Raw genomic sequence first — 19,961 nt, 5'->3', positions numbered from 1 at the left:
CCTTGCCTTTTTTCGTCATTTCTTCAACATGCATTTTATGGTTTTCTTCTCTGTTTTTGAAATATTCTTTGCTTTGGCATGTCTCAGGAGGCTATTTCATGCTGTTTTGACATCTTTTTGACTGTTTTTGGGACATGTCATATTTTGACATTTTTGCCATACTATAGCCTTGCCTTTTTCGTCATTTCTTCAACATGCATTTTTTTGGTTTTCTTCTCTGTTTTTGAAATATTCTTTGCTTTGGCATGTCTCAGGAGGCTATTTCATGCTGTTTTGACGTCTTTTTGACTGTTTTTGGGACATGTCATATTTTGACATTTTTGCCATACTATAGCCTTGCCTTTTTCGTCATTTTTTCAACATGCATTTTTTTGGGTTTTTTCTCTGTTTTTGAAATATTCTTTGCTTTGGCATGTCTCAGCACACTACTTTATGCTGTTTTGAGGTGTTTTCAGCTGTTTTTGGGACATGTCATATTTTGACATTTTTGCCATACTATAGCCTTGCCTTTGTCGTCATTTTTTCAACATGCATTTTTTTGGGGTTTTTTTCTCTGTTTTTGAAATATTCTTTGCTTTGGCATGTCTCAGCACACTACTTTATGCTGTTTTAAGGTGTTTTCAGCTGTTTTTGGGACATGTCATATTTTGACATTTTTGCCATACTATAGCCTTGCCTTTTTCGTCATTTCTTCAACATGCATTTTTTTGGTGATTTGGCCGTTATTGCAACATTCGATGCAATGGCGTGTCTCAGCAGGGTATTTTATGCTCTTTTGAGGTGTTTATAGCTGTTTTTGGAACATGTCATATTTTGACATTTTTGCCATACTATAGCCTTGCCTTTTTCGTCATTTCTTCAACATGCATTTTTTTGGTTTTCTTCTCTGTTTTTGAAATATTCTTTGCTTTGGCATGTCTCAGGAGGCTATTTCATGCTGTTTTGACATCTTTTTGACTGTTTTTGGGACATGTCATATTTTGACATTTTTGCCATACTATAGCCTTGCCTTTGTCGTCATTTTTTCAACATGCATTTTTTTGGTGATTTGGCCGTTATTGCAACATTCGATGCAATGGCGTGTCTCAGCAGGGTATTTTATGCTCTTTTGAGGTGTTTATAGCTGTTTTTGGAACATGTCATATTTTGACATTTTTGCCATACTATAGCCTTGCCTTTTTTGTCATTTTTTCAACATCCATTTTTTTGGGTTTTTTCTTTGTTTTTGAAATATTCTTTGCTTTGGCATATCTCAGCACACTACTTTATGCTGTTTTGAGGTGTTTTCAGCTGTTTTTGGAACATGTCATATTTTGACATTTTTGCCATACTATAGCCTTGGTTTTTTTGTCATTTTTTTAACATGCATTTTTTTGATTTTCTTCTCTGTTTTTGAAATATTCTTTGCTTTGGCATGTCTCAGGAGGCTATTTCATGCTGTTTTGACGTCTTTTTGACTGTTTTTGGGACATGTCATATTTTGACATTTTTGCCATACTATAGCCTTGCCTTTTTCGTCATTTTTTCAACATGCATTTTTTTGGGTTTTTTCTCTGTTTTTGAAATATTCTTTGCTTTGGCATGTCTCAGCACACTACTTTATGCTGTTTTGAGGTGTTTTCAGCTGTTTTTGGGACATGTCATATTTTGACATTTTTGCCATACTATAGCCTTGCCTTTTTCGTCATTTCTTCAACATGCATTTTTTTGGTGATTTGGCCGTTTTTGCAACATTCGATGCAATGGCGTGTCTCAGCAGGGTATTTTATGCTCTTTTGAGGTGTTTATAGCTGTTTTTGGAACATGTCATATTTTGACATTTTTGCCATACTATAGCCTTGCCTTTTTCGTCATTTCTTCAACATGCATTTTTTTGGTTTTCTTCTCTGTTTTTGAAATATTCTTTGCTTTGGCATGTCTCAGGACGCTATTTCATGCTGTTTTGACATCTTTTTGACTGTTTTTGGGACATGTCATATTTTGACATTTTTGCCATACTATAGCCTTGCCTTTGTCGTCATTTTTTCAACATGCATTTTTTTGGTGATTTGGCCGTTTTTGCAACATTCTATGCGATGGCGTGTCTCAGCAGGGTATTTTATGCTCTTTTGAGGTGTTTATAGCTGTTTTTGGAACATGTCATATTTTGACATTTTTGCCATACTATAGCCTTGCCTTTTTCGTCATTTTTTCAACATGCATTTTTTTGGGTTTTTTCTCTGTTTTTGAAATATTCTTTGCTTTGGCATGTCTCAGCACACTACTTTATGCAGTTTTGAGGTGTTTTCAGCTGTTTTTGGGACATGTCATATTTTGACATTTTTGCCATACTATAGCCTTGCCTTTGTCGTCATTTTTTCAACATGCATTTTTTTGGGTTTTTTCTCTGTTTTTGAAATATTCTTTGCTTTGGCATGTCTCAGCACACTACTTTATGCTGTTTTAAGGTGTTTTCAGCTGTTTTTGGGACATGTCATATTTTGACATTTTTGCCATACTATAGCCTTGCCTTTGTCGTCATTTTTTCAACATGCATTTTTTTGGTGATTTGGCCGTTTTTGCAACATTCGATGCAATGGCGTGTCTCAGCAGGGTATTTTATGCTCTTTTGAGGTGTTTATAGCTGTTTTTGGAACATGTCATATTTTGACATTTTTGCCATACTATAGCCTTGCCTTTTTTGTCATTTTTTCAACATCCATTTTTTTGGGTTTTTTCTTTGTTTTTGAAATATTCTTTGCTTTGGCATGTCTCAGGAGTCTATTTCATACTGTTTTGACGTCTTTTTGACTGTTTTTGGGACATGTCATATTTTGACTTTTTTCCATACTATAGCCTTGCCTTTTTTGTCATTTTTTCATCATGCATTTATTTTTGGGTTTTTTCTCTGTTTTTGAAATATTCTTTGCTTTGGCATGTCTCAGCACACTACATTATGCTGTTTTGAGGTGTTTTCAGCTGTTTTTGGGACATGTCATATTTTGACATTTTTGCCATACTATAGCCTTGCCTTTTTCGTCATTTCTTCAACATGCATTTTTTTGGTTTTCTTCTCTGTTTTTGAAATATTCTTTGCTTTGGCATGTCTCAGGAGGCTATTTCATGCTGTTTTGACGTCTTTTTGACTGTTTTTGGACATGTCATATTTTGACAATTTTGCCATACTATAGCCTTGCCTTTTTGTCATTTTTTCAACATCCATTTTTTGGGTTTTTCTCTGTTTTGAAATTTTCTTTGCTTTGGCATGTCTCAGCATACTACTTTATGCTGTTTTGAGGTGTTTTCAGCTGTTTTTGGGACATGTCATATTTTGACATTTTTGCCATACTATAGCCTTGCCTTTGTCGTCATTTTTTCAACATGCATTTTTTTTGTGATTTGGCCGTTTTTGCAACATTCTATGCGATGGCGTGTCTCAGCAGGGTATTTTATACTCTTTTGAGGTGTTTTCAGCTGTTTTTGAGACATGTCATATTTTGACATTTTTGCCATACTATAGCCTTGCCTTTTTTGTCATTTTTTCAACATGCATTTATTTTTGGGTTTTTCCTCTGTTTTTGAAATATTCTTTGCTTTGGCATGTCTCAGCACACTACATTATGCTGTTTTAAGGTGTTTTCAGCTGTTTTTGGGACATGTCATATTTTGACATTTTTGCCATACTATAGCCTTGCCTTTTTCGTCATTTCTTCAACATGCATTTTTTTGGTGAATTAGCCGTTTTTGCGACATTCTATGCTCTGGCTCGTCTCAGCAGGGTATTTTATACTCTTTTGAGGTGTTTTCAGCTGTTTTTGGGACATGTCATATTTTGACATTTTTGCCATACTATAGCCTTGCCTTTTTCATCATTTCTTCAACATGCATTTTTTTGGTTTTCTTCTCTGTTTTTGAAATATTCTTTGCTTTGGCATGTCTCAGGAGGCTATTTCATGCTGTTTTGACGTCTTTTTGACTGTTTTTGGGACATGTCATATTTTGACAATTTTGCCATACTATAGCCTTGCCTTTTTCGTCATTTTTTCAACATCCATTTTTTGGGTTTTTTTCTCTGTTTTTGAAATTTTCTTTGCTTTGGCATGTCTCAGCATACTACTTTATGCTGTTTTGAGGTGTTTTCAGCTGTTTTTGGGACATGTCATATTTTGACATTTTTGCCATACTATAGCCTTGCCTTTGTCGTCATTTTTTCAACATGCATTTTTTTGGTGATTTGGCCGTTTTTGCAACATTCTATGCGATGGCGTGTCTCAGCAGGGTATTTTATGCTCTTTTGAGGTGTTTTCAGCTGTTTTTGAGACATGTCATATTTTGACATTTTTGCCATACTATAGCCTTGCCTTTTTTGTCATTTTTTCAACATGCATTTATTTTTGGGTTTTTCCTCTGTTTTTGATATATTCTTTGCTTTGGCATGTCTCAGCACACTACATTATGCTGTTTTGAGGTGTTTTCAGCTGTTTTTGGGACATGTCATATTTTGACATTTTTGCCATACTATAGCCTTGCCTTTTTCGTCATTTCTTCAACATGCATTTTTTTGGTGAATTAGCCGTTTTTGCAACATTCTATGCTATGGCTCGTCTCAGCAGGGTATTTTATACTCTTTTGAGGTGTTTTCAGCTGTTTTTGGGACATGTCATATTTTGACATTTTTGCCATACTATAGCCTTGCCTTTTTCGTCATTTCTTCAACATGCATTTTTTTGGTTTTCTTCTCTGTTTTTGAAATATTCTTTGCTTTGGCATGTCTCAGGAGGCTATTTCATGCTGTTTTGACGTCTTTTTGACTGTTTTTGGGACATGTCATATTTTGACAATTTTGCCATACTATAGCCTTGCTTTTGTCATCATTTTTTCAACATGCATTTTTTGGGTTTTCTTCTCTGTTTTTGAAATATTCTTTGCTTTGGCATGTCTCAGCACACTACTTTATGCTGTTTTGAGGTGTTTTCAGCTGTTTTTGGGACATGTCATATTTTGACATTTTTGCCATACTATAGCCTTGCCTTTGTCGTCATTTTTTCAACATGCATTTTTTTGGTGATTTGGCCGTTTTTGCAACATTCGATGCAATGGCGTGTCTCAGCAGGGTATTTTATGCTCTTTTGAGGTGTTTATAGCTGTTTTTGGAACATGTCATATTTTGACATTTTTGCCATACTATAGCCTTGCCTTTTTTGTCATTTTTTCAACATCCATTTTTTTGGGTTTTTTCTTTGTTTTTGGAATATTCTTTGCTTTGGCATATCTCAGCACACTACTTTATGCTGTTTTGAGGTGTTTTCAGCTGTTTTTGGGACATGTCATATTTTGACAATTTTGCCATACTATAGCCTTGGTTTTTTTGTCATTTTTTTAACATGCATTTTTTTGATTTTCTTCTCTGTTTTTGAAATATTCTTTGCTTTGGCATGTCTCAGCACACTACTTTATGCTGTTTTGAGGTGTTTTCAGCTGTTTTTGGGACATGTCATATTTTGACATTTTTGCCATACTATAGCCTTGCCTTTTTTGTCATTTTTTCAACATCCATTTTTTGGGTTTTTTCTTTGTTTTTGAAATATTCTTTGCTTTGGCATGTCTCAGGAGTCTATTTCATACTGTTTTGACGTCTTTTTGACTGTTTTTGGGACATGTCATATTTTGACATTTTTGCCATACTATAGCCTTGCCTTTGTCGTCATTTTTTCAACATGCATTTTTTTGGTGATTTGGCCGTTTTTGCAACATTCTATGCGATGGCATGTCTCAGCAGGGTATTTTATGCTCTTTTGAGGTGTTTTCAGCTGTTTTTGGGACATGTCATATTTTGACATTTTTGCCATACTATAGCCTTGGTTTTTTGTCATTTTTTAACATGCATTTTTTGGTTTTCTTCTCTGTTTTGAAATATTCTTTGCTTTGGCATGTCTCAGCACACTACTTTATGCTGTTTTGAGTTGTTTTCAGCTGTTTTTGGGACATGTCATATTTTGACATTTTTGCCATACTATAGCCTTGCCTTTTTTGTCATTTTTTCAACATGCATTTTTTTGGTTTTCTTCTCTGTTTTTGAAATATTCTTTGCTTTGGCATGTCTCAGGAGGCTATTTCATGCTGTTTTGGCGTCTTTTTGACTGTTTTTGGGACATGTCATATTTTGACATTTTTGCCATACTATAGCCTTGCCTTTTTCGTCATTTTTTCAACATGCATTTTTTTGGGTTTTTTCTCTGTTTTTGAAATATTCTTTGCTTTGGCATGTCTCAGCACGGTATTTTATGCTCTTTTGAGGTGTTTTCAGTTGTTTTTGGGACATGTCATATTTTGACATTTTTGCCATACTATAGCCTTGCTTTTGTCGTCATTTTTTCAACATGCATTTTTTGGGTTTTCTTCTCTGTTTTTGAAATATTCTTTGCTTTGGCATGTCTCAGCACACAACTTTATGCTGTTTTGAGGTGTTTTCAGCTGTTTTTGGGACATGTCATATTTTGACATTTTTGCCATACTATAGCCTTGCCTTTTTTGTCATTTTTTCAACATCCATTTTTTGGGGTTTTTTCTTTGTTTTTGAAATATTCTTTGCTTTGGCATGTCTCAGGAGTCTATTTCATACTGTTTTGACGTCTTTTTGACTGTTTTTGGGACATGTCATATTTTGACATTTTTGCCATACTATAGCCTTGCCTTTTTTGTCATTTTTTCAACATGCATTTTTTGGGGTTTTCTTCTCTCTTTTTGAAATATTCTTTGCTTTGGCATGTCTCAGCACACTACTTTATGCAGTTTTGAGGTGTTTTCAGCTGTTTTTGGGACATGTCATATTTTGACATTTTTGCCATACTATAGCCTTGGTTTTTTTGTCATTTTTTCAACATGCATTTTTTTGGTTTTCTTCTCTGTTTTTGAAATATTCTTTGCTTTGGGATGTCTCAGGAGGCTATTTCATGCTGTTTTGGCGTCTTTTTGACTGTTTTTGGGACATGTCATATTTTGACATTTTTGCCATACTATAGCCTTGCCTTTTTCATCATTTCTTCAACATGCATTTTTTTGGTTTTCTTCTCTGTTTTTGAAATATTCTTTGCTTTGGCATGTCTCAGGAGGCTATTTCATGCTGTTTTGACGTCTTTTTGACTGTTTTTGGGACATATCATATTTTGACAATTTTGCCATACTATAGCCTTGCCTTTTTTGTCATTTTTTCAACATCCATTTTTTTGGGTTTTTTCTTTGTTTTTGAAATATTCTTTGCTTTGGCATGTCTCAGGAGTCTATTTCATACTGTTTTGACGTCTTTTTGACTGTTTTTGGGACATGTCATATTTTGACATTTTTGCCATACTATAGCCTTGCCTTTGTCGTCATTTTTTCAACATGCATTTTTTTGGTGATTTGGCCGTTTTTGCAACATTCTATGCGATGGCGTGTCTCAGCAGGGTATTTTATGCTCTTTTGAGGTGTTTTCAGCTGTTTTTGGAACATGTCATATTTTGACATTTTTGCCATACTATAGCCTTGCCTTTTTTGTCATTTTTTCAACATCCATTTTTTTGGGTTTTTTCTTTGTTTTTGAAATATTCTTTGCTTTGGCATGTCTCAGGAGTCTATTTCATACTGTTTTGACGTCTTTTTGACTGTTTTTGGGACATGTCATATTTTGACATTTTTGCCATACTATAGCCTTGCCTTTTTTGTCATTTTTTCATCATGCATTTATTTTTGGGTTTTTTCTCTGTTTTTGAAATATTCTTTGCTTTGGCATGTCTCAGCACACTACATTATGCTGTTTTGAGGTGTTTTCAGCTGTTTTTGGGACATGTCATATTTTGACATTTTTGCCATACTATAGCCTTGCCTTTTTCGTCATTTCTTCAACATGCATTTTATGGTTTTCTTCTCTGTTTTTGAAATATTCTTTGCTTTGGCATGTCTCAGGAGGCTATTTCATGCTGTTTTGACATCTTTTTGACTGTTTTTGGGACATTAACATTTTTGCCATACTATAGCCTTGCCTTTGTCGTCATTTTTTCAACATGCATTTTTTTGGTGATTTGGCCGTTTTTGCAACATTCTATGCGATGGCGTGTCTCAGCAGGGTATTTTATGCTCTTTTGAGGTGTTTTCAGCTGTTTTTGGAACATGTCATATTTTGACATTTTTGCCATACTATAGCCTTGCCTTTTTCGTCATTTCTTCAACATGCATTTTTTTGGTTTTCTTCTCTGTTTTTGAAATATTCTTTGCTTTGGCATGTCTCGGGAGGCTATTTCATGCTGTTTTGACATCTTTTTGACTGTTTTTGGGACATGTCATATTTTGACATTTTTGCTATACTATAGCCTTGCCTTTTTCGTCATTTCTTCAACATGCATTTTTTTGGTTTTCTTCTATGTTTTTGAAATATTCTTTGCTTTGGCATGTCTCAGCACAATACTTTATGCTGTTTTGAGGTGTTTTCAGCTGTTTTTGGGACATGTCATATTTTGACATTTTTGCCATACTATAGCCTTGCTTTTTCGTCATTTTTTCAACATGCATTTTTTTGGTGATTTGGCCGTTTTTGCAACATTCTATGCTATGGCGTGTCTCAGTAGGCTATTTCATGCTGTTTTGATGTCTTTTTGACTGTTTTTGGGACATGTCATATTTTGATATTTTTGCCATACTATAGCCTTGCCGTTTTTGTCATTTTATCAACATGCATTTTTTTTGGTTTTCTTCTATGTTTTTGAAATATTCTTTGCTTTGGCATGTCTCAGCACACTACTTTATACTGTTTTGAGGTGTTTTCAGCTTTTTTTGGGACATGTCTAATTTTTCCATTTTTGCCATACTATAGTATGGCTTTTTATGTCATTGTTTCAGCATGCTATTTCAAGGTGTTTTAGGCCATTGTTGCAACAATATATGCTGTGGCGTGCCTCTGCATGTTATTTGAAGTGGTTTTTTGCAGTTTTTTGCCTTTTTTGTATGTGTCAAATTCTTAATTTTTTGCTATACTATTGTATGGCTTTTTCTGTCATTTTTTCAACATTCAAATTTAATGGTTTTTTGCCTTTTTTCTACTTTTATTTCCACTCTATATACTATGACACATGTCCACAAGCTATAATATGTCTTTTTCAGCCATATTTAAGACATGTCAAAATTTGAGATTTTTTGACATACTATAGTGTGGAATTTTTGGACCGTTCTTGACATGCTAAATTATGTCATTTACTGCCTTTTTTGGATTTTATTTCCACTTTTTATACTATGACATGTGTATAAAAGCTATAATTTGTCGTATTCAGCCATTTTTCGACATACTATACTATAGCCTTTTCAGCCATTTTTTTGACATGTGAAATTATGATGTTTTTGGCCTTTTTTTCCATTTTTTATACTATGACGCATCTTTTAAAGCTATGATATGTCGTTTTCAGCCATTATTTAAGCATGTCAAAATTTGACAGTTTTCGACATACTACATTTTGGCATTTTCAGACATGTTTTGGACATGCTAAATTATGAAGTTTTTGGCTTTTTTACAACATGCTCTAAAAAATGACCGAAAACATCATACCTATAGTATGTTGAAAAATGTCAAAATATGACATGCCCAAAAAACAGCTGAAAACTACATAAAATAGCATTTCAAACCAGGTCATAGTATAGAAAGTCAAAACACATCATTGTGAAGAAAGCCAAAAAAAGTCCAATAACATCATAACTGTTGTAGAACTGTTGTATGAAAGCAATATCACACTTGAGGTCGTGTTGTGCTGTCTATCCTCACGGCTGTGATTATATTCGCCTAAGACCGAATCATAGCCGTGATGATATACAAAAACAACGTCACTCCCTCTACTGTGATATTGCTTAAGTATGTCATGGAAATTATGACAGAGAATTCACAGAATTGAATTACATTAAAAAAAAAAAATAGCATGCTGTCCAAAAAAGTCATAGACATATAATAGTCATAAACTCTTTTGTCCAAAATATGCCTTTAAGTAATATTATAAAATGCCATCCAAAATGTGAGAAAAAAAGGCATAGTATAGTATGTCATCCAAAATATGACAAAGAAGTCATTGTATAATATGTCATCCAAAACAGCATGAAAAATTTAGTCGAATAGTATATCATCAAAACTACAAAAAACAACTCACACTATAGTATGTTATTCAAAATAGCATAAAAAAGATATACTAGAGTATTTAGTCTAAGTTGGCATTGAAAACATCATGTATAGTATATCTTCCAAAATGGCCTAAAAAACTCATACCAATGTATGTCATTCAAAATACCACAAAAAAAATCATAATATGGCATGTTGTCCAAAATAGTATAAAAAAAGTCATGGTATAGTATGTCATAGTATGGCATGTTGTAAGATATACGTAAAAAATGTCCTAGTATGTTATGTATATGTTGTAAAAATATCATTGTATTTCTTCAAAATATTGTCGCCATTATTTTTTTCAGTACTGAGTGTTTTTTTTTAATTCATAGGGCCATAGGGAGTTTTCCAGAGATCTACAAAACCACATGGCTCCATCCAGAGAAGATCGCAGATTAATACAATGACATTTACCAGAGATGAAAATAAGCCTGTCTGATTCCCAATTGGTTTATTTCGTGTTATTTTTCCTGAATTTTGATTTTTCTTTTTTTTCACTTTTATTTTCTATTCATGTAGTTCATTGTAGGAAGACAAATAATATAACTGTATTATGCCATTTGTATTAAATTAAACATACAAATGAGCTTGTAGATTCAAAGACGCTTAAAGTGTCTGACATTACATGTTTATAGTATAAATTACAGAACTCAAAGTATGTATCATCAAATCATGTGCAAACAGTGACAGAAATGACTATGACTTAGCAGCAGTTAATGCAGTCTTCTGTGAGTTTTATTTAATGGCCAAAATTTTTAAAATAAATCATTTCCTTGCAGTTTTTTTTTCTGTTTGAATTGTTCAGTTCAGCGGAGAGAAGGACGCATAACATTTCTCCTGCAGGGTGAGGAGGCCGAAAGACTATCTACAAAAAGCTGTAATATTAGCAAAAATATGGATTAAAAAAAATTACAGTACAGCATGAGATGCAAGAATAACCTGCTTTCATTGTGAGAAAAATAAAGCACTTCTTGCCGGATCTATGTATGATTTGGACAGCTGTATTCATCAAAATTACATCGCTAACCTCTGTGACTGTTCAGCTGTAACATCCTCTCACTATGAGATGGAATAACATTTCAAAAACATTTCCTGTCACACTGAAGCATGTAGGCACGTACGACAAAAGTATTCAACTCACAAATAAAGAAATATTAGAAAACTATTTACAAGAGTGGCTGTAACATTCAAACTCAGTCCAGTATTATTAGGAATCATAAAGTGAGTCATTCTCACCGGGCATAAATGAGTAATCTTATTAATTATGTTATTTAGACAATAATACTGGTCCTCAAAGACCTGATATCATAGCGCTGCATGCGAATAACACATCTTTGCTCCTGGCTCTTTAACTATTTAATCAGCATGCTTCTCTGTTGAATTCATCACTTATGAGCTGTCATCAGCACAGGAGGTCAGTGACTGATTGTCACATTAAACACACAAAAAAAGGTCCCTTTTTAAAACATTGCCAGCCTGAAACAACCTATAAATATAATACTAAAAGAACGGCTCCTCACAAAACTGCCAATACACTGACGTTCAACTTGCCGACAGCTGTCAGAAGAAATGTAACTGGTTCATGTGGGGACAACTTTTCTTTAACTTCCATTTCAACAAAGTGCAACTTCTTATTTTTCCTTTTGTACACAGTAAATAAATAGTTGGACTTTATTTTTTAAAATCCTTTTGTAACTGCTTTCTTTCTTTTAAAAAAGCCACTCTACAGTATTTGATTATGTTTGATATTTTGGGGGGATTGCAGAAATTAGCTGTAACAGCTGTGGTCACATTCAGCAGTGAAATGTAGTAAAAGGGATAGTTGAGACTTTTTTAAGTGAGGTTGTTTGAGGGACTTGTCCATAGTTAATGTATTACAGACAGTAGATGGCAGTCAGCACGCCCACCGGTTAGGAGAAACGCGGTGGAGTCCGATGTGAAACCTAAACTTTGTGCTGCTGTGGTTTTGCTGGAAACAAATCATATTTTAGCTACCTAAAAAAAAATTACACCCAAAACAGTCAGAATCAGTGTACACTATATTGGGAGTATTTCACTGCTTAACCTTTTCATCTGACAGCAATTTCCAATACTAATTTGCAAGCCGCTGTATCGCCCTCTTCAATGCCAGAGTCCATTTAGAAAAACAGTGATTTGACATTCCTAAAAGCAGGAGCTGTTAGTCTACTGCTACCTCAATCACTTTGTGTTACTGTGTGACTTTGGCTTTTAAATTGGCTAAATTAGATTGCGTTCACCAAAGTCACACAATAACACAAACTAACTGATAAAAGCAGCAGTAGAGCAGCAGCTCCTGTGTTCAGTGAGCCAAAATGACTGTTTTTGCGAAAGGAGTCCGGCTTTACAAAAGAACATAGTTGGGGAACTGAAGTTGTTTAAAGCCTCCTCACTGGGATGGGCTGTCTGATATTAAGGTAAAGCAGTGAAAATAAACTCAATATCGCGCACACTTAAACTGATATGCACTGTTTTAGGCGGGACTTTAAGGGGGCTAAAATATATTTTGTTGCTGGTCCTCACCCACTGCAGAAAGTTGCTCCGTTTCCATGTCGGACTCCAGCCTGCTTCTCTAACCGGCTGAAAACCAACTGACATCTACAGTCGGTGACACACTGATTGTGAATAAGTACCTCACATAACCCCAGTTCAAAATAAATCTGAACTATTACACAGAGGAGAAGGTGAAAATGGTGAAAACCTTTTGCATGTCAGGTGCTGTGTTTGAAGCCGGTGGGATGGCTTAGTGAGAAGTCGTTTCCAAAGATAATAACGGCATGCTTACTGAATTAAGTATGAATATGTAAAATATAATGCCAACCTAAATCCAAAGGATACATTACTTGTTTTACATAAGATTATCTGAGTCTTACACTGCTGTAGCTCTTCACTAAGAGTTGTACCGGGTTGTGAAATTTCACATTGATCAATGCTCGTTTTTGTACATTCATCTGTCTACAGCTGAGCTGTGAAATGCAGAAAGATCCGTGTAAACATGTTGTTGCTGTAGTGCGATAATAATGATGTCAGCACCTCACAGTCTTAACGTCGGAATGATGATGGGTGTGTAGAGGCTTACTCAGTCCTCTGTTTTGCTCTGAGTCTTGAAGGCTTGTTTACGTAGGTGAGCCTCAATCTCGTCTCGGAAAACCAGCATGCCCAGGTGAGAGTGGGACGCCTCGTTCATGGCTTTGGACTGGATGCACATGCGGTACTGCTCCGGCGTCAGCTCGTCCGCACACTGCTTCTCGTGCCACAGGTGGAAGAGACCAGACACCGGCGTCCGAATCACTATCAGCTCACTCCGGAGGTACTTCCTGTACAAGTGGACGTCTTCCACACCCCAGCCTTTGACTTCAAGATCAAACCCACCTGGAGGAATAAGATTCAACCAAAAATGTTACAGTTAATGTTAAAGGTTGCTTATGAATATTTATTAATATATTAATTACATAAACTGATCGCTGCTCACCAATATTTAGGAAATCTGAGCGATACTGACACGTCATTCCAAAGCCAAAGTCTCTCCAGAATCCAGCATCTTTTTTGTGAATCTATGTCAAAAGATATTTTTAATTACAATAAATAAAAAAATGGTACCTTCATATGTTTGGTGGAACTGAAATTAACTTTAAATGTTATGTAAGCACCTGTGTAAAGCCCTATTTCGCCCTAAAATGTGTTTTAGTTATTGTTCACTTCTCTCTGGTGTTTAGGCTTCAATGTGACACCAGAGCGCTGTGTTCACCTTAAAGGGACAGTTCAGCCCAAAACCAAAAATACACATTTTTCACTTTCATTTCCTCACTTCCATGGGTAGATGCACACTTTCCTCTGCGTGGTGATACGCCTGGCGAGTGTAAGTGCAGTAGAAAGAAAATATTTCCAACATGAAATTGTTCACAACAAGGTCTGTGGATTATCTTGAGTAACCAGGTCATGATTTTTGGAAAGAAACATTGTTACTTAGTTTTTCAAATGTATTTTTGGGCGCTCTGAGCACTACAAGCCTTCTACTGCCATTTAGTTTCATTATATTGGAGAGAAAGGCGGACATCTCTGCAGCCGATCTCCAACACTCATCAACTCACGACAAAACTGTCTAGATTTATGAACAGCACTACAGATCAGAGGGAAAACATGTATTTTTGATTGTGATACTGTCCCTTTAAATCTGAATTCAAGATGTGAATGATAAAGATGATTTTATTACATCACAAGTTTATAGTTTAGAAGAAAAATTACACAAGTGCAATGTGTAAACTTAAACCACCAGTATAAATCAGTGAGAATGGACTTTTCAGTGACATAAGTAACATCTCTGACCAGGAGTTAAACTTTTAAAATGCACGATATTTGTGTATTTAGAGATTCTAGATTTTACAATGCAGGCGAAAAAGTAGATGCAACTTCATTTTTTTTTGTGTGTGTGTGTGTGTGTGTGTGTGTGTGTGTGTGTCAAAGCAATATCAGATGCAAATTATCATTCCAAGCAGAATTTTTTATGTCCTAAAATGTGTAATGGGGATCTTTAACGAACACATATTAAATCTTTTTTTTTCTACAAAAACTCTTCAGAGTTAAGTGTTCAGTCCTCACCAGTTGGAGTTCAGTAGGTGGAGCCAGCTCCAAATTTCCATAGACTATGGCAGGATTGTACAGACTGAACACCACTGGATAGAAGACTTTCTTATCTACAAAACAAACAGTTAAGTACAACTCAGTCATTTGGTGACAGTCTACCTGTACACAAAAGTTCACAAAAGCTACTAACACAAGAATCTGGGCACTATTATGTGAAAACATACTTGGAGCAGCGTTGAGACGACAGGTGTTGAGGAAGTCGAGGGTAAAATGGATGTCAACGTCACAGAAAAACATTAAGACGTCGCCTTTCTTCCAGGCGTGCGCTCCGATATCCAGACCCCGACCTCGTGAAAACTCCTCGTCCACTGGGATCAGAGTGTAATTGGAGAAGTTCTCCTCCCTGAAAAACAATGCATGCAAAAGTTTTCATTGACATGACACAGAACTACCACGAAACTACTTCAAACACATCAAAAGCTCTTTCTCAAAGGACAAACCTTGACATTTTTTCCAAAGATGACTTCACCTCCTGTCGGCCCTCTGGCCCAAAATAAACCACCGTGAGATGTACTCGTCTGTCCTGTTGTATGCACACCTCCCTAAAAACATAATAGTAATGTTTGTGATTAATTCCAACATTAAGGGTGTATCTTATTGCACAATAACAATTAAACTCTGGGCATTGCGTCAACTGAATGCAAATTTGAAATGAGCGTGCTGGGTCACGTCTAACAGACATACAGACAACACTTTCTGGTTCATTCTCACCTGAAGTTGTGTAAGAACTGTGAGAAAGTTTCTACTCTGCCCGCCAGTGGCACGATGATGTTAATAATCATTCCTGATGTTTCTACAGATGTGCTCCTGACTTTCATCAAGGGACCAAAAGGTCTGAAGAGCGTGACGTGGCGGAAGCTGCTGGAATCCTCTTTGGCAAAGAAGAGTTCGTAAAGCGTCCCTTTGTCTCGCTCTGTCCTGTACAGTCCTGTGGAGTATGAAAAAACGATGCTAAACTGAAAAAACGCACCACGTGCAGTCATCATTCATCTGTCCATAGTCAGGCGGTGTAGATCTTACCTTCAGTAAAGTGACCCTCTGTGTAGGTTTGTCTCTGCATCGGCATGTCTTCCTCCACACCGTCCTCCTCATCAGGGTTATTAATAATGTCCAGCGCAGCCTCCATGACCTCCACCAGCTCGTCCCTGCGGTCTTTGCGGACAGGTTTCTCCTCTGGGTGCCGCGTCAGCCCCATCTCCAGCTGGTACACCTTGGACGAGGTAAAACTCTCAAAGGGCACCAGGGCATACTCGCTGGGGAGGCGTGCCCCCGTGTTGACCTCAGCCTTGTCGATCTGAGAGTGCAGGTACTCCAGCAGATCTCCCGGCTCTTGGTCTTTCGTCTCGGTCAAACCCTGCACCCCAGGGAGCTCCTTCTTGTCCTGCAGGAGCTTCAGCTTCTCACTCATTTCCTGCAGCTCCTGCTTGAGCTGGGCGATCTGGCGCTTGAGACTGGCGGCACGGTTCAGGTGGCGCTCCTCCTGTTCCTGCAGCAGGGCCTGGTAGTACTCCTTCCCGTAGCTCTCTCCTGCGAGGCCGGGCAGGGCCAGGCTGACGTCTGCCGGAGGGGTGCACTCAAGCAGGTATGCGAACAGCAGGAGCACCAGCAGCAGGAAGAGGCTCAGGAAGAGCCAGCGGACCCGGCCCTGGAGCGTCAACCCCCGCCTGGGCATCACGCTCACATACAAGCTATAGCTGGCAAGGCTGCATTTCCTTCTCCTTCTGATCACATTACTCACAATTTGCTCCTGCACGTCATCTTAGAGCTCTGGAAGGGCCTTTAAGGTCATTTTGTTGTGAAAGTCTTGTTTCTTGGTGTCTTCATACATTTGTGCTGTGTAAATCCATGCAATGATCACCTGGGAAAATCACAGAAATCCACAGTAAGACAACAAATCTTTTACTATACACAGACACTTTCAGATGACTTATTCTCCTTCAGATTTAAACATTAGGGATAACTACCAGATAACAACACAATATTACTTACTACTAGATAACAACACAATATTACTTACTACAACACTGTGTTACCGTTCAAGAAACCTTAGTATTTTTTAACAAAACTGGCGATTTTAATTTAATTCGGTCAATAAATAAAACATTTTTCTGTGATTACATTTTAATTATGTGTCCAACTACTAGGATTTGGCCTGCTAAAGACTGAAGTGAAACCTGAAGAAACGCGGAGGGCAGGAATTAGCTTCACCTGGAGGATAACACACGGCTGAGCTAAACAACAGCTCAGAGGAAAACTGCTGCGCGAGCTCCACAGCACGCCACTGAAGACTGACTTCCGGATAAACGGCTTTCTCTTCAAAATAAAAGCCCTACAATCTCCAGACCAGCTATGCAAAACAACCGTAGAGAGCCCAAGTGAAGTTTAGGTCACATGGATGATTAGAGGGTGGGATTTGTTGTGTATTTGATAGGGACAATGCAAATACACAAAGTACAAGCTGTAGTAACTGATGCTTCACATATAGAGATTATAACTTTTGCTAGTTTCCAACTCCAGTCCCTAGTTAGGCTTTTAGTGAAGAGAAAGAAGAGAAAAAAGGATAAGATATTAAGGTTACATACATACAATAACAGCTATGGTAAAAATAAGACAAAAAGTGAATATTTACATTAAGATACATACACAAGTACAACATACAGTTACAGTGAAAAAAGAAAAATAATAATAATAATAAGATAAAATAAATATATACAGTATAATAAATATATATTTTAATATTTTTAACACTTGGTTGTACAAAGATGCTTAATGCAGGCGTAATTATTGTTAGAGGGGCTTGGCTCCCCACTGTTCCTGTTTATTATGTGACTTAAATGCTAAAAAGATCTTTATACAAGACCAGACACAGGGCCCTTTACACCTCATCTTATACACCACATACCACACTCAATTTTTTCATGAAGGTCACACAGTCAAACCTTCAGCTCCAAACCCAAGCACACAATGTAGATGCTGTTTTTCTATCCTGACACACATAGTCTTCACCTGGTCTACAGATGTAAATCAGGCTCTAGACGGCTATAATGAAAACCAGCGGGGCTCCGAGTCCAAAGGCCAGAGCTGGAACCACTGCGATAATGTTTCAAAAAACTATGGTAGCAATCAAACTTTTTTTTTCTTCCCTCAAACATGTTATTTTTACTCTTAGGTTCCACTTTGTGTATCATCTCTCTGCTTGAAAATTACTATGAATTTGCAACACCACACAGAAATCCAGCAGTTTCATGTTTACATGCCATAAATCAAAAGTAAAACTAAAACATGACTTTTGGAGATCATAGCTCATTATAAACAAATATTCACAGAGGGCCTTTGCTGATTGACTGTCATGGATTTAACCAGTCAAAAAAGTGGAACCAAAAACAAAAACTGTACGTTGAGAACTGTTGTCTGATTTGTCTTTCTGTAGAATTTAACAGAGCAAGATGTTTGCCCCAAAGTTAGGTCATGAAAACAGAAACAAATACTAAGCTTACAGTGTGAACCTCAGTTTGAGAAATCTGAATTTACTGAGCTGGAACAATTTCATCGAATTCAAAGATGCTTTTCTTTTATATAAGACTCTGACTTGGCCCCTTCCTACTTTAGAGCTTTTTATAAAACAGTAAACAACTGACAATAGACACACAAGATCTGTGGCAATAGGGGATTGTGTAATGCCTATGAGAAGGTCCGCTTATTTTTGGACAGTCAGCTTTCTCAGTGAGAGCAGTTCACACATGAAACAGTCTGCCTAACCTAAAATAATGGCTAAATGACGTGTTATAAAGATGTGACCACCATACTGTGTAACTTATTCAAAAGCTGAAGTGTGCTTTTTTTGTTTCATGTGTTGTTCCTGTTTTCATGTATTTTATGCAATCTGTTATATGTACAGTGTTGCCATATTAAAATGTGAGAAACATTTATTACTGAGCTTTGTCACTTGTAAGATCTGCTCACATGCAAAGAAAAAGTCACAACAAACTCCTGCTAGTCATCACTTTGACATGATAAGAAATGCTTTACAGACAATGTCCTACATTTATCTAAGTTTTGTCTTTTTTCTGGCTGCCAGGGACTATGCTCAAGGATAAATGAAACACAGGAAAGTCTGAAACCTACAGTGCAAGTTTCACATTGATACATTAGTCTTGGTTTGGATAAACCTCATGTCTAAACTAACAGTCTTGTAAAAACCCATAAAAACTACACACTGGTATATCAACAGGGACTTGTAAATTCGGGTGAATGCAACTGTTACTAAAGAATGAGACTACCTAATCAGGTAAAAGTTGGTTGTGTTTACAGTATGACACTCTGTCTGTTATTTCTCAACATGTCTTTGAAATGATCGGAGTTGGTTACTCTTGTGTTTTAACTGGAAACAAACTTGTGACAGCAGCCTGGTGAAGTCTTGAAGAGCACTAGTTTACATTAAATTTTAATTTAAATTCGGCATGTAGATCGTGTCCTGCATGCACAACAACGTGCACTGTGCTAGCTAAAATATTACGTTGTGTTGTAGCAATTTAGCACACTGCTTTATAAAACCGTTGCCTAAATCTCAGCGCATTAGCCCGTGCACCTACTTTGAAAGCTCCAGGCCGGATATTGGCACGGTTCTGTAGCTAGCTTAGCGATGCTCGGAGCTTCACTTCGCGTTCACATTATTTTATGTCTCTCAGAGAGCCTTCGAAGCCGTTTTTGTATTATAAAACCAACTGCTCACCTATTGCCGTCTTTGTCCATTCCTGCCCGCGTTGAAAGCTGCGGTTATGTGTAAATCCAGCAGCAGCAGGTAGCCTGTGTTGCAAAATGCCACGGAGCACAGAGAAAAGAGTGGGTCGTAGTCTACTTCCGGTCAACAACTAACCAATGAGAGCTTTGCTAACCAGCGTCGTCATCAAACACGCTGAGGCTTCTTGGTCATAATAATAAAGCTTTAATTATCAGCAAAATCTACATATTATTATTATTATTATTATTATTATTATTATTATTATTATTATTATTATTATTATTATTATTATTATTATTATTATTATTATTATTATTGAAAGCTGGACCATGTATTGTTATGCCACTTGTTTATTAATGCACGCACCGAAAAAAACAATGTTTTTGTAAATATTAATTACAAGTT

The 19,961-nt window shown here is 36.5% G+C and overlaps 1 protein-coding gene across 4 annotated transcripts; it reads right to left on the bottom strand.

Moving 5' to 3' along the window:
- Nucleotides 1-10,870: 10,870 nt before the first annotated feature.
- On the bottom strand, nucleotides 10,871-19,702 carry csgalnact2 (chondroitin sulfate N-acetylgalactosaminyltransferase 2). Of its 4 annotated transcripts, none has more exons than XM_042502479.2 (8): nucleotides 19,548-19,702; nucleotides 15,836-16,673; nucleotides 15,527-15,743; nucleotides 15,256-15,357; nucleotides 14,980-15,158; nucleotides 14,771-14,865; nucleotides 13,644-13,725; nucleotides 10,871-13,543 (listed from the first exon to the last, which is right to left on the bottom strand). In XM_042502479.2, exons 2-8 carry the CDS (start codon nucleotides 16,485-16,487, stop codon nucleotides 13,251-13,253), a joined length of 1,620 nt encoding a protein of 539 aa, XP_042358413.1. In that variant the 5' UTR covers nucleotides 16,488-16,673; nucleotides 19,548-19,702; the 3' UTR covers nucleotides 10,871-13,250. The 4 variants fall into 4 exon arrangements, with proteins under 4 accessions (XP_042358413.1, XP_042358414.1, XP_087942836.1 ...); XM_042502480.2 differs by lacking the exon at nucleotides 19,548-19,702 and adding an exon at nucleotides 16,934-17,060; XM_088086710.1 differs by lacking the exon at nucleotides 19,548-19,702 and adding an exon at nucleotides 16,990-17,039.
- Nucleotides 19,703-19,961: the final 259 nt, after the last annotated feature.

This window comes from Plectropomus leopardus, chromosome 13, assembly GCF_026936395.1.
Source record: "Plectropomus leopardus strain MGB_pleo_1.0 chromosome 13, ASM2693639v1, whole genome shotgun sequence".
NCBI classification, from domain to species: domain Eukaryota; kingdom Metazoa; phylum Chordata; class Actinopteri; order Perciformes; family Serranidae; genus Plectropomus; species Plectropomus leopardus.
The sequence above is the reverse complement of the archived record's forward strand: the minus strand, read 5'-3'. Positions and strand labels throughout refer to the sequence as shown.